This window comes from Camellia sinensis, chromosome 8 (genome assembly GCF_055761805.1).
Source record: "Camellia sinensis isolate YWXY chromosome 8, ASM5576180v1, whole genome shotgun sequence".
Classification (NCBI taxonomy): Eukaryota; Viridiplantae; Streptophyta; class Magnoliopsida; order Ericales; family Theaceae; genus Camellia; species Camellia sinensis.
In genome coordinates this window covers 163399296-163424102 of record NC_138968.1, presented here as the reverse complement: position 1 = coordinate 163424102, position 24807 = coordinate 163399296, and the positions used below count along the sequence as shown (strand labels likewise).

Genomic DNA, 24807 nt, shown 5'->3' with positions numbered 1-24807 from the left:
TTCACATTTGCAGTGTGTTAGATCACTAGAATTGGTATGCAAACCCTTACGAATTGTGTGTACTTGAATTCTCGAACCTCGAAACATGAAAATGTTCGACATCGACATCATCTTGGACACAGATTGATTGTCCATACACCAAGTCGTAATTAGTGGCCACCAGAAGAAGGAAATGACTTATGCATTCGATGGAACGCTGTAATTGTTTAAGGAGGATAGACTAGCTTTCCGACCACAACAAATTGACGAATGACGCTAGCAGCCTACAGGACGATCAACAAGACTAATCCTTAGCAAGTGTGCGAATGTTTTCTCGAGCAAAGAGCTTCACATTGAAGCAATGGGGTCATTACGATGAACATTTTGAAAGTTTTGCAAATCGCAAGAGCTTCATGCAACCGTGTGCGCCAAAGGACCTAAACGTGAGGCAAAAGCATTGAATGGAAGATGAGAGAGGATGCGAACGAGTTAAGACTGGAAACTGATAACATAATGATAAAGTTCACAAATTGATTATCCACAACTTTTCAAAACCAAGAACAACTTAAATTTCGAGGACGAAATTTTTTTTTAGGGGGATAGATTGTGAAACCCCGTATTTTTATATAATAAAAATAATATGTATATTTTTAATTTTCTTAAATAATTATTCACAATATTTTGAATTTAATAGTCTGTATATTTTTATACTGAAAATTTATTCAAAACAAAATAAAATAAAAAATTTTTGACTTTATATTATCACTCAATATTAATTTCTGAACCGTATGATATTTTTATTATATTTTTTCTCTATATTTTTTTGTAATCAAATTACACTGAAACCTAATATTTTCTGCACTAAAATCCAATCAGAAACCATGGGCTTGCTCCCCATGTTTTCTCACATCCCGCCTTCCACGTGCAATCACTTCCTACATCAAAAGAGAACGTGGTGAACATGCCATTCCATACCGCCAGGTGTTCAATTTCTCATTTTTTATTTTATTTCTTTTCATCTTCCTCACTTTGCTTCCCTTCTCATTTGATATCTCTGTCTATCCATTTCATATATCTCTCTCTCTCGGTTCTCTCTCTCCCTCCATCTCTCATTCTCAAAACTCTCTTTCTCCTTTATCCATGTTTTTCCTCCTTCCCCAACCTCCATAGCCATGGCCTCAACCCACACTATCGCCAACCCGCGAACTTCACCACCATTGGCGCACCGTCGGACCGCCACCACCACCATCACCTATTTCTATTATCATCTAGAACCACCATCCACAAAGTGTTGTAGGTGAAGAAAGAGAAGAAGAAAGAAGATGGAGGAGAAAGAAGCAAAGTTAGAGAAATTTATTTTGAATTTCAAAAGTTGGTTTTCGGCTTACTTTCGGCATGCCAAAACCATCCATTCCGGGAAGAATTGAGGAAAATGGATCATGTAAGATGAAGTACGGAGTAAGTTGAAGAGATTGGCGAAAGAATGAAGTAAAACCGTTAAGAATTAAGAAAGTTATGGAGTCCGAAAGATGGTTCGAAGAAATGTCCGAGACGGTAGGAAAATAATCTTATTTTTGGTCAAATTTTGGAGGTCCGACGGCATGCAAAAAGAGACGGAACGAGGCGTGTGAGTAGTGAACCAAAAACTAGGCCGTGAGGTGAATCCAATGACAGAAAAATAAGATAAAACGGAGTTACGATGAAGAAGATACAAGTATTTGAACTGGGGACATTGAAACCAAATTTCTGGGTCTCTTCTGTTCGTGCATGCTACGGCTTTGGAGAAGATGAGCTTAAATTTTATCCTGTGTTTCTCGGCCCATGCTGCTACGGTGCACCCTAGTACCTCTAGGTTAATCGAGTGGTCCTATGACTTTGGGGATGACCACCCTTAGGTTTTTCGACGTGTAGAATCCATTTTTGGGGTTAGATCTTGCAAAATTTGAGTCTAAGATGATGATCAACAACTAAATGTTCTAAGAGAATCCAATGGCAGATCAACGGTGAGATCGCGTCCGATTGATGTGAAATTTTAGCAAGACGATCATGGAGCCAGGACAATCATATCTTACGATCAGAATCATAAATCAAATTCGGACGATAAATCGTTAACAACCTAACATAGTAAGTAAACTCTTATAACCGTCTAATTCTTTTTAATTGTTAAATATTTAGATTTGTGTTCATATGTTAACATAGCTAAAACTTTAGATAAAATTTTGTTTATAGTTGTATGTGAATTTATGATTGGTATGTTAAATATTTGAAGGTCATTTCTTTATTAGTAGCCTTAAAATCATGATATAATCTTGGATTTAGACTTGCATGTGTAATTTGTGCCATTAAAGAGATGATTAAAGATTTTATTTGGTTTGATTATATAACTCTTCAATCTGCTAGAAACTTGTACGAATTTTTAGACAATTTTATGCTCAAAATTTTGAAATGATTTCTTCTACAAAGTTGTTGAGAATGATGTCTAGTTCACCCGGGAATTTTCTTAACAATTATTGAGCTTGGTACGAATTTATACAAATTTATAATTAAATCTGCTACTGTAAGACAGATTTTAGTATATGTTTAAGAGCTTATTAAAAATTCCATATTAATCCAAATCTGGAAATTTCTAACTAAAATATGAAATTTGAGAAGTCTAATTTCATACTAAATTTTGAGATTGTGGGTTTGATTTATAAATTTAAGTATGGAATTAATTTAAGAAAATGTGATAAATCTGTGTCATAAAATTTCTTAGAATTTTACAGAATTATTTATAACTTATCTTTGGGAATTTATTCCTGAAAATTGACCCAAACATATTTATTGAATATTCTGTACATTTCCACGAATTTTAGAACTGCATAAATAATTTATTTATAATTTTTATTACCTAAGGTATAACCTGAAAATTTCCTGACAGGTTTAAGATCATGACTTTAATTATTTATTCGGATAAAAAATCAGTTATTGTGTTGGTCCAATTCATCAAATATAGTAAATTAGTAATCCATGTATGGGTGTATTGTGATTTATTTAATATTGTGGTAGTCTAATCTTGTAAATTAAAGATCCATGCACGTGTGTGGCTTTGGTTTATTTTCTCTGTATCTAAATTATTATTTCATACCATGGTTTAAATAAATTGTTTATTTAAATGCTGTACATTTATTTATTATTGTGTGACATGTGCAATATTTTATGTTGGGAATTTTAATGAGTTGATATAACATCAATTGTGATTAAAATTTAAAATTATTTGTGAGTACTATCAAAATTAACTGAAATGATTAACGGCATATACAAAGTTAACAATTGACGGTTAACACCAGTTGTTCAGAGTGAGTCTGGGTTTTAAAGAGTATACGAAATTAAGGGTTGACGGTTAATACCGGTTATTCAGGGTGAGTCCTGATTTTAAAGAGTGTATGAAATCAAGGGATTGACGGTTAATACCGGTTGTTCAGGGTGAGCCCTGGTTTTGAGAATTCTCACGTAAATTGTGTTGCGAAACTCTAAGATGGCACGGGACTTATTTGAACCCTTTTCGGTATTTGGTTTTGGAATAAGGGTGGATGTGCTGGTGGCACACAGGGAGGTTACGTACCCCTGGCAGACCGTTTCCTTGGGGCAGACCACGGATGCCACTACTTGGGTATATCACTCCGGACGTGGGCATCCCTGGTAGTTACGGTTGGTAACACTTGAATATTTGACCAAGGGAGGGTTTCAAATTAACCGTTGCCATGCTTAGTGGTTGGTAAGTTAAATCTCTTTGGTGAGATTTCGAGTGTCACCTAATTTATTAAAATTATTTTAATGGTTGTAATTTATGCTTACAATTATATTGTTACCTCGTGTTTATAATCTCATTATTTTTCTCTTAAAAAGAATGGTAGGTTGGTTATGTTTTCTTACTGTGTTGCAAAACTCATGGCATATATTTTTGTTGCCCTGGCGTTTTATGCCAGGTCTTGGCGAGAAAATAACTGAAGCTGAAATGGAGTCGACGCTAACGTAGAGCCTTGGCTGACCTGAAACCCCGAGTAGAGCCGAATAAATAATATTATTTTATATAATAGCTATTAAGGACTTTATAATTTCATTTGATGTTGTATTTGGATAATTTTAAGCTTTTATCTATTGTTATTTGGACGTTTGGTTATGTACGAGAGTTGGATTACCCTATTAAGATGTCAAATTTTTAGTTTATTAAGTCATTTTGTTTATTTAATTTCCCTTGATGTTCGAAAAATTTGGGGCGTCACACAAGCGACCACCTTTGTGTTCAGAACTCCGTTGGGTGCTCGAGCAACGGAATGCTGGCTCGAGTGTAGATTGCAAGCTCTCAGGTTTTTGCATGTGCAGACGCAAGCTTGAGCGACGAGACCTACGCTCGAGCGAAGAATTGTGTCTCACGTTCGAGCGAGCATCGAGTGGAGAATTTCAGCAACCAGTACTTTTTGCATTTTTACAGACTGCTCGAGCGAGGGAGTCTACGCTCGAGCGACCTCTCTGTTTTGGTAAGCTCGCTCAAGCGGAGAAAGCCACGCTCGAGCGAGACCCTTGTTTTCAACAAATTTTGAAAAGTGTTTTAAAGTACATTTTTGCATCCTCATTCCATCCTAGGCATTCCTAGGCCATGTTTAAGGCATCTTAATGAGGATAATGTTTTAGAACCACACCAAGTCAAGTTAAGGGCTAAATCATTAATCCCAAGTGTGTAACTTAGTGTGCGTTCGTTCTGCAACTGTGTAGGGTTGGCACCCGAGGACGCTGATTAGCCTGCCTATAGCCCAGTAATTTGTGAGTAACAATGTTGTAAAGCTATGTTAAATTATAATTATTTTCTGAATGATTAACTGTACTGCTTTTTGAAATGATATTGTTTACTAAATGAATGTTTGTCCTGTTTTATGAACTGCACTCGTGGCATCCATAGCAACTTACTGTTACTGTTGTTGTTACTGTTACTACTACTGTACTGTTACAGAGATCTCTGACAGTTCCAATGTTTGGAACTACTACTGTTTACTGTTTTGATGGCCATCAACTGACTGTTCGGTCTATTAAGACCTACTGTACTGTTCTGCTATTGGATGTACCACGTATGATCGTTATGGTTTCTAAATGACTGATATGGCATGAAATATGAGCCACTAATTGAATAACTGATCTACTGATGCAAATGACTGTTTTAATCACTGAAAAGACATCCATTCTTAACCCCTTTACACAGTTGTTATTCACTGGGCTTTAGCTCACTGTTTATATTTATATGTAGGTGTCCAGGCACCAGACCGAAGCTAGAAGCGTCGAGTTAAGCTCATGTTTTGTCCAACCAACCGTTGTGCCTCACTTCGAGGTTCTGAGTCTGCTCAAGCCAAGGCTGTTTTTGGGGTGCTTCGGATCCACCCTTCTGTCTCTATTTTGTATTGACTGAATAAGACTTGACTGTACAATTTGGTGAAGAGATTAGGTCCCTAACCTGGATGTTATGTGCATCTAATGTGTATATATGTTTATGGTTATAAATGTGATTTTGTCTATTAAAGTCTTTTTCCATTTAGATTTTCACAGTTCATTGGACATCTTTTATTTACTGTTTGGCTTCCGCTAGCCCCTTTATACTGTATTATTGTCATTACTGTTAAGTAGGCCTTTAGTAATCACGGATTACTGGCCGGTTACGATGTTAAACTCTTAGGGGCGGGTTTGGGTCATGACAAGCAGACCCTTTTTCTTCTTCTTCTTCTTCTTCTTCTTCTTCTTCGTCTTAAAAAAAACAACGAAAAAAAAACACACCAAAATGACGTCGTTTTGGTGTCGGGCCATTCGAGCCATGCCTTTTTCGAGCTACCAATCGGAGCTGTTTTTGTTATATGATCTTATGTCATGTTATTATTTTTTGTTATTCGTGTAAATGATAAAGGTTACAAGATAAGAATGGTGAAAGCTAGATTGAGAGGGCAAATGAGAGTGAAAGAAAATGTTGACAACTAGATAAGAAGGGCATGGTGGTGGCGAGAGAGGTGGGAGATGAACTACCAAGGCTGAGCCTCCGTTTGGGAAGTGAGTTGACTTTTTGGCTTTTTAATTTTTTTGACTTTTTTTGTGATAGAGGAGTGTAATGATTATGGGTTAGATTTGATGTTTTGTTTTTTGTGGCTAAAATAGCCTATTTTATTTTTTGTGGCTATTTTAGCCCCTAACCCACCAAAACCAACTTCCCAAACTATGCCCGAAGAGGGTTGAGAAAGCATTAGCCATGAGTTAGGGTTTCAGGACAAATGAAGGGCATAAATGAAAAAGTTTATTTTGGTAATTTAAATTTTGATATTTTTAGTTATGGAATTTTGCTTTATCTCGTAAAAAATATATATAATAATTAAAACCTTTTGGTGCCTAAAAATAACAATGGCAAACAATTACTCGATGTTTAGGATTTGCTCTATTTTTTCTGTGATTGTTTTTGGATTTATTTTTGTTTTAGTAATTTAAAAAAAAAAAAATTAAAATGAGACTTTTAAATTCTATTTAACGAGATGCGACCAACCCAAACAAAAAAAAGGTTCAGAAAAAAATAAATCAAGAATAGTGAAACAATTTTAGCTTATCCATTTATCTACTTTTTTTTTTATAATAAAAAATATATATTTTTAAATCCGTCTATATAAAATGGCGGCTAACCAAAAAAAAAAATTGATATTATTTTAAAAAATTACTGAAACAGAAAAAATTCCAAAAAAAAAAAAAATGGCCTATTTAGTAGTTTCCAAACATCCATCAATCAATTTTTTTTCTTTAAATATTTTAATTATTACTGCTATTTTTGCAATTTTTTTACGGGAGATGGCGTTTGGTGTAAATAGGGCATTTAGAAACCAGTTAAAAAAAATCAAAAATCAAAATTTTAATATATTTTAAATCATATTATACCATCTATCCCGATATATCTATTTATCTATATTTCAATCTATGCTATATATTAAGTAAAATGGAGAGTTTTTAACTCCAAGATTTGTGAGAGTTATAATTTCTCAATCTAAATTTCTTGATTTTTTAATTTAAAAAAAAGATCTTAGCATTTATTGATTTGGTCAAAATCCTTTAATCAGTATTTATTAATTTTTTTTAATCTACGTGTCTTTTCACATGTCTGTATTTATTGATTTAATCAAAATTTCCTGATCAGCATTTAAAATCCCCTCATACAAATAATTATAGATACAATTTATGTATAGTTATTGAAGTACCCCTTTCAACTTCTCCTATACACTATGATTAGTGATAAAATTGTTAAATTATTTTTATAAAAAATTTTAAAAAATATAATTTATATATTAAAAAAATCTAAAATAAATATAAATATCTATAATTATTTCATACATAACACGGGTGATAAGTTAGTAAAATTAAAAAATTAATTTTTAACCCAATACTAACTCTAGCATTGGGGCTGTAATTCTCTCTCAATCTCTCTACTTTTAGAAAGATTGAAAATGAGGCTTATAAGATAAATAAGTTTTTCTAAATTTCTTTCTATTTCTTCACATTTCTCTCCACTTAAATTATCCAAACAAGTAAGAAAAATACATATCTCTCCGCTTGTTTTCTTTTCACTTCAAATCACTCCATCCAAACATAGCCTAACTCTAGCATCGGCGGCTGTAATTTAGCAGCGGTGGCCGGTGATATCTATAGTTGTTTCAATTCCATCAGAGAGAGAGAGGAGTGGGAATCGCAACGAACGATCGAACAATGAAAGTAGCTCCGAAGCTCATATTCCTTTTCAAAGACGCCGATGGCTTCGGCACCTCTATCTCAGACTCTCTTCAACCTAACCCTAACTCAACAACTCTTCGAAGATTGTAAGTCTCTCCTTCCAAAAAATTTAACAATTTCTCTGTTCATGTTGGTTCAACAACCTCATTTTCTTTACAGAGAAGACTCTTTCCAACTGTCTCTGGAGCGCTACGGCATCAGAGATCGCAAAGCGTCCGGCAACATCGTTCACTTTGTAGATCACGATGGCCATTATCAGGCATTTTTAAAAATTTTTTATATATGGTCCCCTTTACTACTGACTTTGCACATTATTTGGTTGGTTGTATTAATGTGTCAAAATTGATTTTGATAATTGCTCATTTAGCACAATTGAATCTTTAGCAAAATTGCACTTTCTAACAATTTATAATCCCCTCCTTGGCAGTCAAGTTGTTATAGCATACAATTGTGCATCAAATAATTCATAATTTTATAATTTGGGGATTGGAACTGGGAACATGATAAGGGGGCATATTTTGATTGGCCATGAATCAATTTGGTCAGCAATGGCATAGCATAGATAAAAATACTCACTTAGGAGATTGTGGTTCTATGACATCCCATTGTGGTGTAAACAACAGTCATTTCAACCTCAGTACTGTCACCAATAATTACTTCTCTTAGTTACTGCATGCTTGATCTTTATGCATCCCGATCTTGCTTGTTTCCAGTATTGCATTAGGAGAAGGGATGTCCTCTTCCAATCTGGCTCATTCTGTCTCAAGCATTACCTGTATAAAGAACAAAATTTTACATTATTTGAACTCCTAATATCATTAATGAGATGAGACGGAACTTGGAAGTGAATTCAAGCAATTTGATTTTAGATGACATGTTGTTTAAGGTTCTTTCCTAGAAATATCTACTAGTTTTTTTACCTTCTGCTCTCCTTGCTTGATCTTTGTACCTCAACTACAAAGATGGGCCTGTACTGAACTTTCAGTTTGATTTTACATTTTGTCTTTGTATATCACTCAAGTTATGGGATACTTGGTACTCTTTTCAGGTGACACTGCTACTAATGCAAAATTATGAGCCTCCAGTCTTGGTATGTGCTATCAGTGAAGTTCTGGCATCAATAAATGGAGAAAGTTCATCAATCGTACCCACAGTTGTGCTCCCAATTATTGTGGCAACACCTAATCTTAAGCTGGAAAGGAAATACTCTACAAGAAGTGACAAAGTTTCACTTTATGGTGTGCAAATAGGTCCAGAAACAGATATTACTCGGGACATGGTTGCCAAAACTCAAAAGCCACCATCTTCGTTGCAGATTCATCATGAGCCCCTGGCATGCTTTCTTCAGTTGGTCCGTGTCTTGAAGCTGCCTACATTTGTTCTCATTGGGCAGAGTGGTCAACACAAATTTGAAAAAGATTTAGGAGAGGAACTTGAGGTATTTTTCTTCTTCAATTTTCATCTAGTTCAATTATTTTTGTTATATTTTGAACAATTATCAGAACATGGAAGTCGCAATTGATAATTTTGAGACTATAAATTGACACCCTGCCAGGGATTCTAAGGTGGACTAAAATTTTGTGTGTTTTTCTTCCTATATAAATTGTTATGACTATAAGCTGAATGTTGTTGGGCACACCTAAGTTCTGCTATGTCAAACATGAATGCATGATTCATGCTCCTTAATTCTATTGCCTTCTTCTGTGGCTTGATAGCAACATTGTAACAATTTATGTTACATGGGCAACTCCAGATGGGGGTGACCTACCATGTAGGACCAAACACACTGTGCACAGCGGGTATGCATTGAAGCAGGGATTGTTTCTTCATATCTCCTTGAGTATTTCAAAATGAGTTGAGCACCCATGTCAGACCCACCCATCATATCATTGTTATTGTTTTTTGATGCTTTGCAATTCAGCTGCTGGTGTCCTAGGATTTAAATTTTTTTTATCCGTCTCCTTTTTCTCTACCAAGCTTTGAGCCATTGACCTTGGGGTTGAAAAGCAACACCACCCACCAAGCAAGCATCATAAAAAACTTGGTGTCCTAGGATTTAAGTTAGATGGAGTGAAATATGATCTATGTAACATATTTATTGGGAAGTGATGGGTGGGAGTGGGGCATGTATTGTGGAAGGGGTTTGCTTAGTTTGATATTTTCTCTAGAAAATGCTATCGGTCTCAAATTTTCTATCAAATGAATTCATTTGGTAGAAAATTGTATCCCTAGCATTACCCATTTTCTCTACATGAATCAATTTTCTATATACATGTTTCTGTAAGTGTTTTGTGGTTATTTTGCAGTTCGTATATGATCCTCTGTTTTTTGTTCCCAGATGATCTATCAGATTGGAGAGCTATTGACAAGCATCTCTTCCTTGTGCTTTTTGAGAGAGAGGATAACATGGAATCCTACCAAGACATCAAAGGAGGTTGAGGAGCCATGGCGTGCACTGTATGGTTGAATTTCAGCTGTTTGGGGCCATTAAACACTCGTATGTGAACATTTGGTTGATGCATTGGGTAATCTTTAGGGTTCCCCTAACTTTCTTGGCAGATTTAAAGAAAAGCACAATGCTTAAGCGCAAATCACTTTACTTACTTTGATGATCATTGTCCAATATAAAAGACAAACACTGCTCGTACTTTGCTTCAGCTTTTCTGATGAGAGACTTTGTATTTCATTTTTGGTGAAATGCCTGTTTTCCTGTAGGTATTTTTGTGGAGACTCATTTCTTTTTCTTTTTTTAGTAAGTATATTTTGGGAGACGTTCCCAGATATCAACTTAACTGGGCACATTCTGGTGTTAAACCCACAAGAATGTAACTTGCCCCATGAAGCGGCGTGTGTTGGGCATGCATCATCGGTTTCCTTTTCTCCTTTCAGTCAAACATGCATTTCTATTTGAATACTTTTTTTCGTGTGATCTAATGGAACTAATTTGTGTAAATTTTTATTATGTCATTAATGCTGAAACTGGACTTCCAGTGCCTAGTTGGAACAACATGAACTTGAATACCATAATGTTTGGGAACCAAGTTCTCAGATTTTTTTCTCATTTTTTCCACTAAAAGACAAAGGTTTTGCAAAATCAAAAAAAAAAAACAAATACAAACAAAATATTACATCCAACCCCATAATCATTTCACTTTTTCTCTCACAAACATCACATCCAACCACATAAAAGCCCAACTATCTTCTCAAACACTAAAAATTTCTTATCTAATAATATCCTACAACTAAAAAAATTTACATAAAAATCCACTTTCCAAACATTTACAATGTCACTCCCAGGTGAACCTGCGCATTCTCTCTCTTTATCAAAAAGTTTGTGTCAATATTTTTTCTTTTGGATATGGGTTCATAAATTTGGGCAATGAGGACAATGACTTCGTATGTAAGCGATTTATGCATAGATCTTAATAGGTGGATTTATTGTATAATCAATTTTGTGAGAATTAATGACATTTTTTATCAAATATTATTAAAAAGTCATTAATTATTAATTTTCATTGATAGTTTAAAAATTATTACAAAAAAATGTCGCTAATTATTAGTTTTAGTGACAGTTTAAAAAAATCGTCACAAAAAAAAGTCAATTTTTAACTTTCAGCGATAATTTGAAAAATTCGCCATACAAAAAGGTTACTAATTTTAAGTTTTAGCGACAATTTATAAAAATTGTGATAAAAAAAGTCACTAATTATTAATTATTGGTGACATGTAAAAAAAATTAGCGACGATTTTATTAGAATTTGTTTTTAATAGAATTTAACGAAAATTAAGTTTAACTATTAAGCCTGGTTAATAGTTTGTCTTAGTATGTACTGTTCACACATTTTTCAGTATGAATAAATTCATTTTCGTGGATGAGGGATGCAACGGGAGAGAAAATAAAGAAATATAGAGGGGCAAGGTTGGAGATGAGGGTATGTTTGGTTTGTTTTTGAGAAAGTAGTTTTTAAAAATTATTTTGGAAGAGAATTTAGAAATTTTTTTGGTTTGTTTGGCTGTGTATTTTGAAAGTAGTTTTGGAGTTTGGAATGATTTGATATTTTGTTATAATTGAGTAGATGTGTGTGAGAGAAAAAATGATTGAAAATGAGTGAGGAGAAATAAAAAGTGATTGATTGATAGGTAAGAGAAAGAAAGTGATTTTAAAAATTATTCTAAAAAATTTACAAACCAAACAAATTTTTTTTCCAAAATTAATCTACAAATCCAAAGCAAACATACCCTACGAATGTTTGGAGTTGTGTAGGTTAAAGAGAATATAATTTTCTTTTAGGGTTTAAAAAAATAAAGAAAGTTTTATAATTTTGATATAGGTGAAGTTTGGCTATCCTAAATAAGTACACACTTTTTATCTTTTTTCCATCACATCATCTCTCTACTTTTCTGCACATCTTTTCGTAAAAAGACAAAAAGTGCACTTATTTAGGTCATCCCAAACAATCCCATAATTTTATTGATTTATTTGACATTTTAATTCAAATAGTACTTCATTAATTTTTTTAATCAATAATTTGTTAATTATATAAATTAAAAAAATAAAATGATTATATCTTTTATATTAAAATATGTATTTTCTTATTTATCGAAGTCCTTTCACACTAGTGTTTGGGAACTCGGTTTTTTGGTTTTTTTTTTTTTTGTTTTTTTTCACTAAAAGACAAATTGATTACAAAATCAAAAAAAAAATAAATCCAAATAAAATATCACATCAAACTCCATAATCATTTCACTTTTTCTTTTATAAACATCACATCTAACCATAAAAAAATCAAACTATCTTTCCAAATATAAAAAAAAAATTTCTCCAATAACATCCTACAACTAAAAAAAACTACAAGTTCACTTTCCAAACACCTACTATGAGTATAGTTTTTCTCTTTATTACTAATAGAGGTGTCAATGTAATTATATCAAATTTATGAGATTTGTTATTTTTTTTTTTTCAAATTTTTAAAGAGATTAGTGTAATTTATCAATTTTTTAGGATTAATTACGTCAAGACCCCTTAAATATTAGAAAATATTATTTTATTCTCTTATGTATAAATCTGTACATTTTAACTATCTTCACTCTATTCAAACCATCTGTATTTGTAAAAATTTTATAATTGAGTAAATCAATATATACTAATGGGTGGTATACATCTTCAAATAAATAAGAATAAAAATTAATATTAATAAATATGTTTCTTATTAAAACCCATAATCTTGAGTTAGAACCTTGCTTAAGATTTGTATAATAATTTTTTATTCAAGACTTAATAATAGATTAAAGCCTCGTTTGGCATGTACTTGTTTTAGTTTAAAAATTAAAAAGTTATTAAAAAAATCAAAAAGTCAAAGATTTTATTTTATTTCTACTTTTTACACATCTTTTCATAAAAAATAAAAAAATCATTATAAATATTAAATTTTTTTTTACTTCATATTTTAACCAAAAAATTAAATAATTACTAAAATAACATGTTTCCAAACGAAGCCTGATGGTATAGTATAGACAGATATAGAATAGATGAGTTTATAGATCCAAGGATCTTCTGTTCCCAAATAATTCTATCACTTATCCTAAATCACTTACAATCATTAAATATGTCTTAAGATTTTTATATCTTAAAATTCTCATATGATGAAGTAATTATGAATAATTTGAAATAAAAGCCAAGTTTGACATATTTAAAAAAAAGATAAAAAGTTACTATCTTATTTAAGTCACATCATCTTATTTAAGTCATATCACTTCTCTAACACATCACTTCAAACCTAACTCATATTTTATAAAAAATTAAAAAATATATTTATTTAAATCATCTCAAACAATCGAAAAAGGCAAAATTATTTAGGAAGAGAGGATGGTTGCTGAGTTCATGCATATGATAATTAATTTTTCAAGGCTGTGGTCAGAACGGGGTGTGACGAGGGAAGGCAAGGTGTAAATAGAAACACACCCTTTTTGAAACCGCTTAAGTTTCCCGCACTCTCTTACCCTCACTCAGCGCTCTCTTCAGTGCATTGCGGTCCCGTTTCAAAAACCCTAGCGCCACAACAACGCCCAATTCAATTCAATCAATCAATCAATCCGAGAGAGTGAATATATATATAGAGAGAGATCTGCACTTCAAAGTAGTAGTAGTAGCAGCAGCAGCAGTTCCCACAATAAAAAATGGATTCGAAGGTCGACGAGGATCACTGCAACACTGAAACCGAGGAAGGCAGCAACGCTCACCAGAAGAAGCGGTCGCGACGCGTGAGCTTCGCTGAGATGACTTCAGTTCGCTTCTTCGACAGAGACGACGAGTTTGATACCTCTTCGGACCCCAAACCTAACTCCGAATCGGCACAATCAAATGAGGGCTTAGCCGACGGCCACAATGAAGAAGAGGAGGAAGACGATGACGATGAACTCGATGCCGCGAGGTCTTTCTTGCGACCAATGGAGTCCCCTTCTCCTGGAAGTACATTTGGTTCCGCCACATCCAATGATGGTAACTTCTATGGGGATTGACTCCAAATATTTTGATTTTACTTTTTTCGTTTTTCATTTTTCATTTAGAATGGATATTATCTTGTTATTCCTAAATTTAAAAGGAGTTGTGATGAATGGGTTGTTATTATTAAGAATGATAACTGGAAACTGGAAGGATTGGGATTGACAAGTCCTTGTTCAATTGGAGTTTTCTAATCTTTTGTTTGACCCTCTATTTTGTTTAGTTATTCATGCTAGAAGTTAATAGCAATTTTGTTTTGTATGATAAATCAATGATTTTTCATCAAGTTCCACGGTGTGCAAACTTTATGATATGTTAAAGCATGCAAAACAGAATCGAAGGCACAACAATGGATTTCTGTTAACTTTTATTTCTTCCTCTGTACCTTTATCTATGGAAGGAAGGATAATTGGGGTTCTTTCGGGAGCAAAAATAGGTAATTTTATCAACAACGCTGTTCTGAATTGCTTCATAGCTTATATGTATGTATGTATGTATGCTAAGAAGTACAGACACTTTTAAGAATGTGACGTATCTGTGTTGGATACCGACACTCTTTGGACACTCTTAGGACACGTGTCCGACACTCTTCAAAATATGTCCTATTTTTAATTTTTTTTTAAAGATTCAAACACTCTTTAGACACTTGGAGGACACACGAATTAATCTTTTAAACACACGTGTCTATCGTTTAAACACACGTGTCTATCGATTAGATACATGTAAAACTAATTATAAATTTGAACAAAATAATTTAAGATACAATAATAAAACAAAACCTATATAAAGTTATAAGAATTAGTGCCATATTGCATTTTTTTATTATCTTTGAATGACATATTTATATATATAATATATAATAAATATATAAAATTATATATTTCATGCGTGTCCCCCACGTATCGTGTCCTGTATTTTTTTAAAATTAACGTGTCGGCATGTCCGTGTCATATCCGTATCGTGTCACGTGTCTGTGTCCATGCTACTGGGTATGTATGTATGTATGTAGATGGTTGAAAACCATATAATTATTTGTTGTTGTCTTGAAATTACTTGAATTGCACAAATGGTAATACTATAGTTAAACGCAATATGCATTATTCATTGAGACACACTCAACCATATATTGCTTATACTTGAGGAAATTAATCCACAAATGTCTCATAATCAGTAAGAAGATTGTCTCTAAGGCATGTCTTTTGAAATAAAATCTACCAAATAACTGATGAAATAGCAAGTTAGAAATATGCGTTTGTATGATTTATAAGGTGTAATAAATGGAAGAGACTGACAAATCAGTCCAGAATTAGCTCAAAAGATATTTTGTTGCATTACTTGGTTATGATATGTTTGATCTCTCTCGATGCTCAATGCCCCTAAGGTGGAGGAGAGGGCATTTGGTTTGGCCAAAAAGAGAGAAAAGATCAACCAACTTTAGCTTAGTCAGACGTGAGACATGTGCTCCAGAAAGAATTTAGGACCTCAACTCTAAGCACTTACATTCACTTGTGGAGTCGTGACTATTTGCTGTTCTATTAGACTGGAAAGATGAAAAAGGGAGAGAAAAGAAATGTAAAAGGACCAAAATAAAGGGGAAACAGAAGTTACAGAATAAGCAGGCAGTCTGTATTTGCACACTTACAATCATTGATAGACTATTTGACAATATTGTATCAAGATTCTTATTAAAAATTCTGCTGTATGAAAATTTTAGTTAAGTTTTTGGTGTTCTTTGAAGTCGATCACATTTTAAATGAATGACTTAGTTCTGAGGAGCGGGTCTCTGATTGGAGCCTGACAATATTGGACAAACACTTCTCTTCATAAAGTTTCAATTCTCAAATATATATATATATATATATATTAAAGCACATGGACAATGCGATCATTATGTTTAGTTTCTGGCCAATTAATTGAAATTTTGAGTGAATATGCTTATGACATATCATGATTTTTCCTCCCTGAAATTTGGTCCGACCCTAGTGAACACTGGAAATGTGAATGTGACTGATATTCTTTGTTAAGCAGGGAGCATGTTGAATAGGGTAATGCAAAGCCACATTTTGTGGTTCAATATTATCAGCAGTTTAGGGACATTTTAACATGTTTTTTATGCCAATGATCTCTTCTACTGTCCTGTCTCATGGAAAAATCGTGAATAACATCTTAAAATTTTTTTCTTGTAGAAGACAATTTTTTTGGCCCTGTATCAGCTAGTTTTATCAGACCTGGACGTTTATCAGATTCTGCAGCTTCAGATGAAAACCATGATATTACCATGGATTCAACAGCTTTCTCAATGCATTTTCGTAGCCTGGCAAGGTCAGACTCAGGTGGGGACTTGAAAACCCCAACAGGTGTTCATCTTTATTTTGAAGAGAAAACCCCAACACAGAACATTGTCTCCACCGATCTAGGGAGTTCCATGGTATTGACTGTAGCTAAGGAGCCAATTTCCATATCTTCTACATTTGTTGATAAGTTAAGTGGTGATATGAGTCTTGTTGAAGAAAACCCACATAAGTATGACTATGGGAGACTATCTCCTGGATTGGATGCACTCTTGGCTGAAGGAAGTAAGGACTTGCATACTGTTTCAGTCTCTGATAATATCACTATTTCCAAGTCACCAATAAACATGAAAAGCAGGTTGTTGCCGTCAAAGACGCATGGTGGCCCCGTGGAACCTATTGATAGTATATATAAAGAAATGGACCCCATTGATACTCATGATACGCTGGCTGAAGCAGTCCCTTTTGATGTCTCTATTGATAAGAAAAACTGGTCTCCTAATGAGTTGACTAAAGTAAGAGCTCTATTCCACGGATTCAAAGTTCTTATTTTTCTTGTGCTTTGATTTATGATTTTTATTTTATTTGGTGTTGAGTCAATCAAGTCCAGTTTTTTTTTATTTGAATAGCAGTAATACTTGGAAGTTGCAAATGATAACTTGGATTTCTCTCTGCTGGTTCAATTCCTGCAAGTTCTTTTTGTAATTTGTACTGCATTCTCTTCCTTCTTTTCTCTCTTGTTTTTCCCTGAAGTTCAAGGAATTGTTTCTATTTGGGGATGATGTCAGGTACTTTAATGGATTTTGGTGCTTCTTCTTCGAACTAAATGTGTGCATTTTCAATATGGCTAGTGTTGCTATTAGTGTCAGTTTTTTTTTTGTCTTTTTAAACGTAGGAAACTGATTATGCATAGTCATGTTCTTGTAGAGACGATTGGACAACATCATTTTGGTTTAGACCTCTCAGAGTCATTTTGATTGGCACCTCATGTCTTTCTCACTTCCATCATAACCTGAAACAAACTTATCCATTATTCTTGGTGTTGATTATTGGAGTCTCTTTGTCAATTGCTAGTTATTTGGTTGTATCATTTGTGATACCTCTGAGTGATTTTTGCTTTACGCACATATTTTTCTCATACGCCTGGTTGCTTTGTCGTGATTTAATGTTTTGTTCTCCCACAAATAACAGTGGAAGAAATTCATAAATTGAAAGTGTCATAAACACCATTCCTATGTTGCTTTGAACTATTGCACTGGGTTATGTACATGTTTTCTTATTTCATTTGTAGGGCCTGCTGTCTGGTAAGAGTAAGGAGTCAGATGCTGTGGAAATAAGGAGGCCCAATTTGGATTTTGATGCTGTTAATTGTGGCACCCCATCAAATCTAGATAATAGAGTTAGTCTGCTAAATGTGAGTGCACTGCGTGAATGTGAATCCCCATTGGCAGGGTCAATGTCCTCGTTATGTGCTAAACAAAGGCAAATAGTTTTGGGTAGTGCTAGTCCATCCAAAAGCCTACAGATTACAACTCCTTCCCCAAAGCAACCAGGTTCATTTGCAAGAGATGAAATAAGAAAACACGGTGAGAGTGTGTCATCCATTCAGAAAAGCATGTCTAAACTCAAAATGCTGGAGGCTTCTCCGTTTTCCTCAACTCTCAAACTTAATATTGATTCAACACTCATATCGTCAGAGTACCTTTCTAAGACTACTAGGTACAATACTGTACTAGATAGAAACATAGAAGATGCTCAAACCAAATGTGTGGATGCTTCAGTTGCTTGTGAAGATCAATATGATGATATGCAGAAAGTGGCAGAATTGTTTACTCAAAGTCCCTTAAGGAAAGAGATCTCTAATGCGACACATAATGACAGGTTGCATTCATTTGTTGTGGAAAATGTACTTTCTGCACCGAAAAGAAAAAGGGAAGATGTGATACCCAGGGGCAGTGATTTTTTGGATGAAATTACCAGGAACCAGAGGAGTCCAAAACTTCATAAAAGTGAGAGTTGTGATTCGGAATTCTTGTCAAATCATCGTAACAAATGTAACACTGAAACATCTACTGTGGGATGTAAGGCAAGATTGGTGGATTGGGCTGATGTATGTATCTTCGCTGGATTTGTTTGTTTTGTTTAATAGTCTTGATTAGCCTGTTCTGATATTGGCCAAGTAATTTTTCTCCCCCTCATTTCTAGCCAAATTTAACTTAAGGTTATACCTTTCAGGTCTTCTCAAATTTCAAAGCAGATACAAAACAATTGATTTCTCCATCAATTGATAAGCTTAATTTAAAAGCGGTATCTTTCCTTCTTTGGGTTTCTATCAATCTGTTATTTGCTGATGTAGGAGTTTTAAATTTCAGTATTTCTCAGTATTTGTTTATTTTTGTTCTGTAGATTGGTGTGCTGGAAGATGTTTTGGAGAACCTGCGGAGGTTGCAAATGTATGAGATGCTTTGCACTGAAATCCATTCTCAGGTCTGCTCGCTCACAAGGTTATTTTGAGTTGTTTGGATAGAAAATAATAATCGAATCATGGTTTTATGGATTGCATGCTTTTGTAGACATAAATTAGGAGCAAGTACTAGTTGTTTACCTGCTAACACTAACTATGTTGACTTCATGAACTGCCTTCGACAGAAATCATTTGAGAATCTCAGTAATTTTAAAAATAAAAGGTAATTTCTTGTGTCTCTGAATGACATTCTTTTATAAATTTATATAGTTGGAAAAAGATTTGGTTTAGCTAAACACAGGTTGGTATCTCTGATATTCATTTTCTCTCTCTTTTCTCTGGACATTTGTGTTAATGCTGTTGCAGGGTAGCGGAAATGAGACTGTTGTTGCATAGATTTGTGCATGAACAGGCAAAGTTGCAGTTTATGTCAGTGAAGCGAGAGAGATTAATGGTATTATTTATATGTACTTTGGTTTCCAGATATGCAAATTGGCTTTTGACATGCAATTTATCTTGCACATGCAGAAAAAAGTACAATTACTGAGCTCTGTAATTCAGGAATCTCAAATGTTAAAGTTGAATTCTCTGCCACGTCTATCTGTACCATGTGCAAAAGATGCTCAAGTTGATCATAGTCATTGCCAGTCAGTTAATTTCGATGGCACACAAGAGGGAGAGGTATTAATATCAGAATTAGGATATGGTCAGCGCTGTGAAATTGCTATTCCAAGTATAGAAACATTCTCTCTTTTTTATATTTATTTCTAGAATTGGGTACTTTGGGGCTCCAATTATCTGGTGGAAACACGCTGTCTTTGATGGTGTCCTGAAGCTTATTATTGTCCCTAGTTAGGCATTTTTTGGTGGCTCAATTATAAAACATAAGTTCCATGATTGTCTCATCGCCACTCTGTCTAAATAAAAATAAGAGTATGCATAATTATATAAATTGGATAAGGGAAGCTAATACCATCCCCAATCAAAACTGATCGGGCATTCATATTTATGTATCTACCTATCATCATCAGCTCTACAGGGGAAAAAAGTTAGGAAATCACCCCTATAGGGGCAGTGCCGATTACCATCCCTATTGATAATATATTGCTACTCTTCTAAGCTATGAAGCACGGATACTTCAAATAGAGTCACGTATCCGTATCGTATCCGTATCGGATACCGATACTCCTTGGATACTCGCGGATACGTATCTGATACTTATTAAACGTATCGGATACTTCTTAATTATTTTTTCATTAATTTTGGAGTATCGGATATTTAATTTTGAAGTATCAGATACTCCAAGTCATGTTTACTTGTTTTATGAAATTAGAATTGTAACATTTCTTGCATAGTAATATAATATAATATAATTGCAAGTATAAATATAAGAATTATTTTCTAATATTTTGTTAAGTTCTTTGATAAGAAGAGCATAGTGAGTTAAATAATATAATTTATCAAATTGATGTATCTTAATTATTTCATGCATGTCCCCTATAACTACATAGAAAGCAAGAATTAACAAGAGAATATAAAAATGGTAAAATTAAATATCAATAAATAAATAAACAAGGAAACTTGAATATAATATTTTTCGATAGTGTTAAAGGAAAAAACCGTAGGGACAAATTGCGAATTGTTCTAGTATTGTAATATAAATATATTAAACTTGATATTGAAATGAAATATTTGCAAAACCTATTAAAAATTTAAGAAGTAAACAAGCTACTAGCTTAAATTAATACAAAATTCTTAAAAGATAGTATTTTGTATTATAAAATTATATTGTGGTTTCTCAACGTTCTTTAGTTTATGTGTAACTAACTATTAATAATTTTAAAAAATATATTTTTCACAGACGTATCCTAGCCATACCCGTATCTTATTTTTTTAAGTTTTGTCGTATCGCCGTATCCGTATCGTGTCGTATCCGTATCTCGTATCCGTATCTATGCTTCATAGCTTCTAAGTCAAAACTCTACACCCACTCCCTCTCTTCATAACTGAGATGCATATTAAACTGTGAAGATGGTCTTTAACTAATTGTGATTGAGGGAAAAAAGTGCATTAATCATGGTATTGCCCAAATATGAATTCAATTATCTTTACTAATTATTTACCCCATTGAGATTCAAAGATTGGGAAATTATTTTACTCGTTTTTTTTTTTTTTTTGAATTTCATTTTGTTCAATTTTATGATGGATGATGGATCTTGTGTTTTCCAAGACACCATAGGTGCTGGAATATTCATCTAGGTAATGCTAGACCGATAGGTTGATTTACTTTCTTCTCTCCACCCTTCATTATAAGATTTGTGTGGCTTAAAAATTGTTTGCTTCTTTGTTTAGAATTTTTTGTGGTGCTTCCTATTTATAATCTGTGGTGGCTCAATAATACATGTTACCATAGATTAGGGAACAAACTCAAATGGATTTATTATAAGATAACATGTGATTTTACAATGTCAGGTGGTTGGTGACAAAGTAACTGCGTTGAGGCTGGTATTGGAGGCTTCCGAAAGAAAAGTTATAAGCTTAACCAAATCTTTTCACACTTCTTGTAAGATGAAGGGAGAACCCAGCTGTGGTGACACAATGTTATTGGTTAATGATCATTTGAAGAAGAAAGCTTGTTGCCGGTTTATACGCTTGGATTTGCAGGTCTCTACTTTTGCCGTGCTTATTTTCACATCATACTATTACAATGTCTTCTGTTGCTGAGACATGTCCTGTATGTCATTTGGTCAGTCGTGGGAAGTTGCTAATCTGGAGAGTACGGGTGGTCATCATAATATTGTTCTCAACTACCTTGGCTTCATTATTCAGTGGTTGCTTCTTTGCTCAAATTTTCCCTTAATTTTGTTCTCTCTTTGTGGCTCACTTTAGATGCGAAATTTTCTTAGATCATTATAGTCTTATCAAATGCTATTGGTGTTGACAGCTTCACAATAAATGTTGGTTCAGTTTCAAGCATAGTCATTTCAAATAAGTTGAATGATGTAAACATCTTGAAGGTAATGCAGTCATTTTGTTTTAAGAGGAAGTTTACCTTACTGTTTGTATTTTTTACTTTGTTTAATTCAGTTATTTTTGCTCAGTAGAGTTTCCCAAATATGGATGTTTGCACTGCTTTTGCATTTGCGTTTAATGCGAACACCACTCAGAACTATGTTGGTTCTAGAAGTTTTACTCAAGAAACACAAGTGAGTTTCTGAACCTCTTCCTTGCGTTTTTAGCTCATCATTCTTCATCACAGCAACTGAAACCCCAGCTCCTGCCACGGAGATCACATTTGTCTGAAACAATGATAGTTATTCTATTCAATGCGTTTAGAGATTTGCTCTACACCAACCTTTTGTCATGCCTTTTTTGCCTCACAGTCAACTTGTATTATTGTTACATTCATCAGTTGCTGGGTATTTCTAATATTGATTTCTTTGTATTCATCTCTCATCTTGGTACTGTTTTTGCAGATAACTAGTTCAGTTTTAGGTAATTTGTTGGATGTTGTTGAGGAGGTACAGGTAGCACGTGTTGAGCTTCAAAATCTGACCTACTCAAGTTTTCATTCTCCATCTGGTAATATATATCCCTGCGTTTTTGTTACCTAGATGTGATACTCGTTGACAAAATTAAATGTTTGATTCTATTGTGTCATCCTTGACTAGTGGGATGTGATGTGGTTCAACATAGTTCAACGTTACACAGATAAAAGTTAATTTGTTACCTAGATGTGGTACTTTTTTATTTTTTTTGTGCGCATGTGTAATGATTTATGACTGCTTAATCCACCCTTACATTAAGGAAAAGAAAAAAAGTATCCATGTTTAAATGCCTAAGTCAATTAAATGCATAGTCTTTGGCATCATAGAAATTTGTTCCTTATTTTTATTTTATGCTACTTTTTTATTGACTTAAATTTTTTTTAATGTTACTTTTATTCATTACGAAAATATTATGTATTTTGTCATGTATATGGATCCGTAGATTTGAATTGCATTCTATTGATTCTTGCAGTTGAGCAGCTTGAACTACATCTTCACTTCATCGATTTTAGCAGTGGTAGAAAGGTGGCATTGATTCTTGACATGTCATGTTTAAAATGGTATAATTTCGTGATTCAACTCAATTTAGCAATGGCTCAACTTCTCAAGTTCCTTAGTCAAACTTGCATAGCATCAGCAATGCATTTTTTAATCTCAGTTTTACCATATAACTATTTGTTGTTAAAGATGTTCGATTTATCTAGGACAAGATGGTCTTGCATGGTGCATGCAGTAGATCTCTTCTTATTGGTTGAACAACATGGATTAGATGTTTAATTCTTCCATGTCATGGAAGACTTGGCTGCTGGAGGAAATGGATCCTGTTTCTGAACTGGCTGCTTTTCAGTTTCCGTGTTCCCTTGTTCCTTTTCTTTCACCCCCCCCACCCACACACAAAATGCGACCAGTCCTTGTTTGATTCTTTGGTTGTTGAGTTGTTTTAACTCCGACCTTGAAGTTGTTATGTGACCACTGACCAGTTACACGAAATGAGCATTCTTTACGTTAGAACTTTTGGTTGTAGTTCAGATGAAAGGCATGGTTATATATATATATATATATTTAATCGGCAAAAACAGAAAGTTTTTTTTTTTTTTTTTTAAAAAAGGCAGGGTTACAGTAGGTCATCGTCTTTTAATTCATTTGATCTGCCCTTTTTTGGTTATTGGTCATGCCATCAAAGTAAATGTTCTAACTAGACGTTGATATGTGTGTGTGTGTGTGTGATTGTGATACTCTTATGCAGATTTGTCCTTGTCTCTTAATTATTTATTTGACTTTGTCCAATGTTCTCAAACAGGGGTATATATCCTTCAGAGATTATACCATCTCAGTTGGAGAGTCCATCCAACGTGTCACAAAAATCACTGCCCGAACCACTCTCAGCTAAAATTATAGCTGCAATTCAAAGCATCAGAGTTGGATATGCGAGGATTATAAGTCTTTGTAGGTGTGTTTCCTTCAAACTTGGAGCGGGTAAACAGCTATTATAGAGAAAAAGGTGTAATAAATGAAACCACTAACAATTTGAGGGTTTGCCGACATTGCCAGTGTGGAAATCTGTTGGTACAGTGTAAATCATAAAATGCAGGTGATCTTATGTGCTAATGTAATTTTTATCCAAAGATATACTACTGCCCATGGTTTCAGACTTGTGCTTTTCACTGGAGCGTATAGAATCCGAAGCAGTTTGTTGCTGAGTTGCCCAGAAGTTTTCAATCTATTCGAGGTACGCTTATTCCTCATCATCAATATATATTGGTTTCTACTAAGCACCAATCAATTTGGTTATTTTTGTCTGTTTTCCCAGTCTGTCAGTGCCTTTCTTTTGTTTGGCATGGGTATAGGAGGTGGGTAAATCTGTGGAAATTAGCAAATGAGTCTCAAACATCACCTTAGTTGTGTCTCCCGACTAATGGTATTTTGTTATTTTTTTATATTATTAATTACATTTTTGAAACGTCACTTAACAAGATATGGGGTCAATTGACCCAATAGTCAATTTTAAAAAATTAATGAAAATTACACTCATACCCTTGCTTAATGCATCTATAACTTTGCAAATATATTAAATATTATGAGATGTTTTGGAAAATTGGTTAAAAGTTAGCTTTTTTATTTTTTGGCTTTTTGTGAATAAAAAATGTAAGAGGTAATAATGAGTCTTATATAGCCATTAAAATTTTATTTTCACTTACATATACAAATGTGCATTCATAAAGTACAAGGTCTATGATTAGA

The 24807-nt window shown here is 33.8% G+C and overlaps 2 protein-coding genes and 1 long non-coding RNA gene across 7 annotated transcripts; all 3 read left to right on the top strand.

Moving 5' to 3' along the window:
- Positions 1-1010: 1010 nt before the first annotated feature.
- LOC145797506 (uncharacterized) lies at positions 1011-4210 on the top strand. The gene is made up of 2 exons (XR_014339052.1): positions 1011-2103; positions 3948-4210. It is a non-coding gene; the product is annotated as an uncharacterized LOC145797506 (long non-coding RNA).
- A 3310-nt stretch (positions 4211-7520) lies between these two features.
- Positions 7521-10475, top strand: LOC114319066 (period circadian protein). 2 transcript variants are annotated; one of them, XM_028266050.2, is made up of 4 exons: positions 7521-7847; positions 7921-8020; positions 8810-9199; positions 10100-10475. In XM_028266050.2, the coding sequence occupies exons 1-4, from the start codon at positions 7738-7740 to the stop codon at positions 10226-10228; spliced, it is 729 nt and encodes a 242-aa protein (XP_028121851.1). In that variant the 5' UTR covers positions 7521-7737; the 3' UTR covers positions 10229-10475. The 2 variants fall into 2 exon arrangements, with proteins under 2 accessions (XP_028121851.1, XP_028121852.1); XM_028266051.2 differs by having other exon boundaries at positions 7578-7847; positions 7921-7996.
- Positions 10476-13642: 3167 nt separating this feature from the next.
- LOC114319065 (uncharacterized) lies at positions 13643-24277 on the top strand. 4 transcript variants are annotated; one of them, XR_014339050.1, is made up of 15 exons: positions 13643-14260; positions 16450-17069; positions 17846-18664; positions 18790-18861; positions 18961-19041; positions 19204-19241; positions 19385-19472; positions 19547-19699; positions 21491-21682; positions 21770-21849; positions 21963-22035; positions 22120-22224; positions 22495-22600; positions 23039-23126; positions 23867-24277. XR_014339050.1 is itself a non-coding variant. In XM_082884768.1 (15 exons), the coding sequence occupies exons 1-15, from the start codon at positions 13939-13941 to the stop codon at positions 24057-24059; spliced, it is 3027 nt and encodes a 1008-aa protein (XP_082740894.1). In that variant the 5' UTR covers positions 13643-13938; the 3' UTR covers positions 24060-24277. The 4 variants fall into 4 exon arrangements, 2 of the variants coding, with proteins under 2 accessions (XP_082740894.1, XP_082740895.1); XR_014339051.1 differs by having other exon boundaries at positions 16453-17069; positions 23867-24217; XM_082884768.1 differs by having other exon boundaries at positions 22123-22224.
- The last annotated feature ends 530 nt before the right edge of the window (positions 24278-24807 follow it).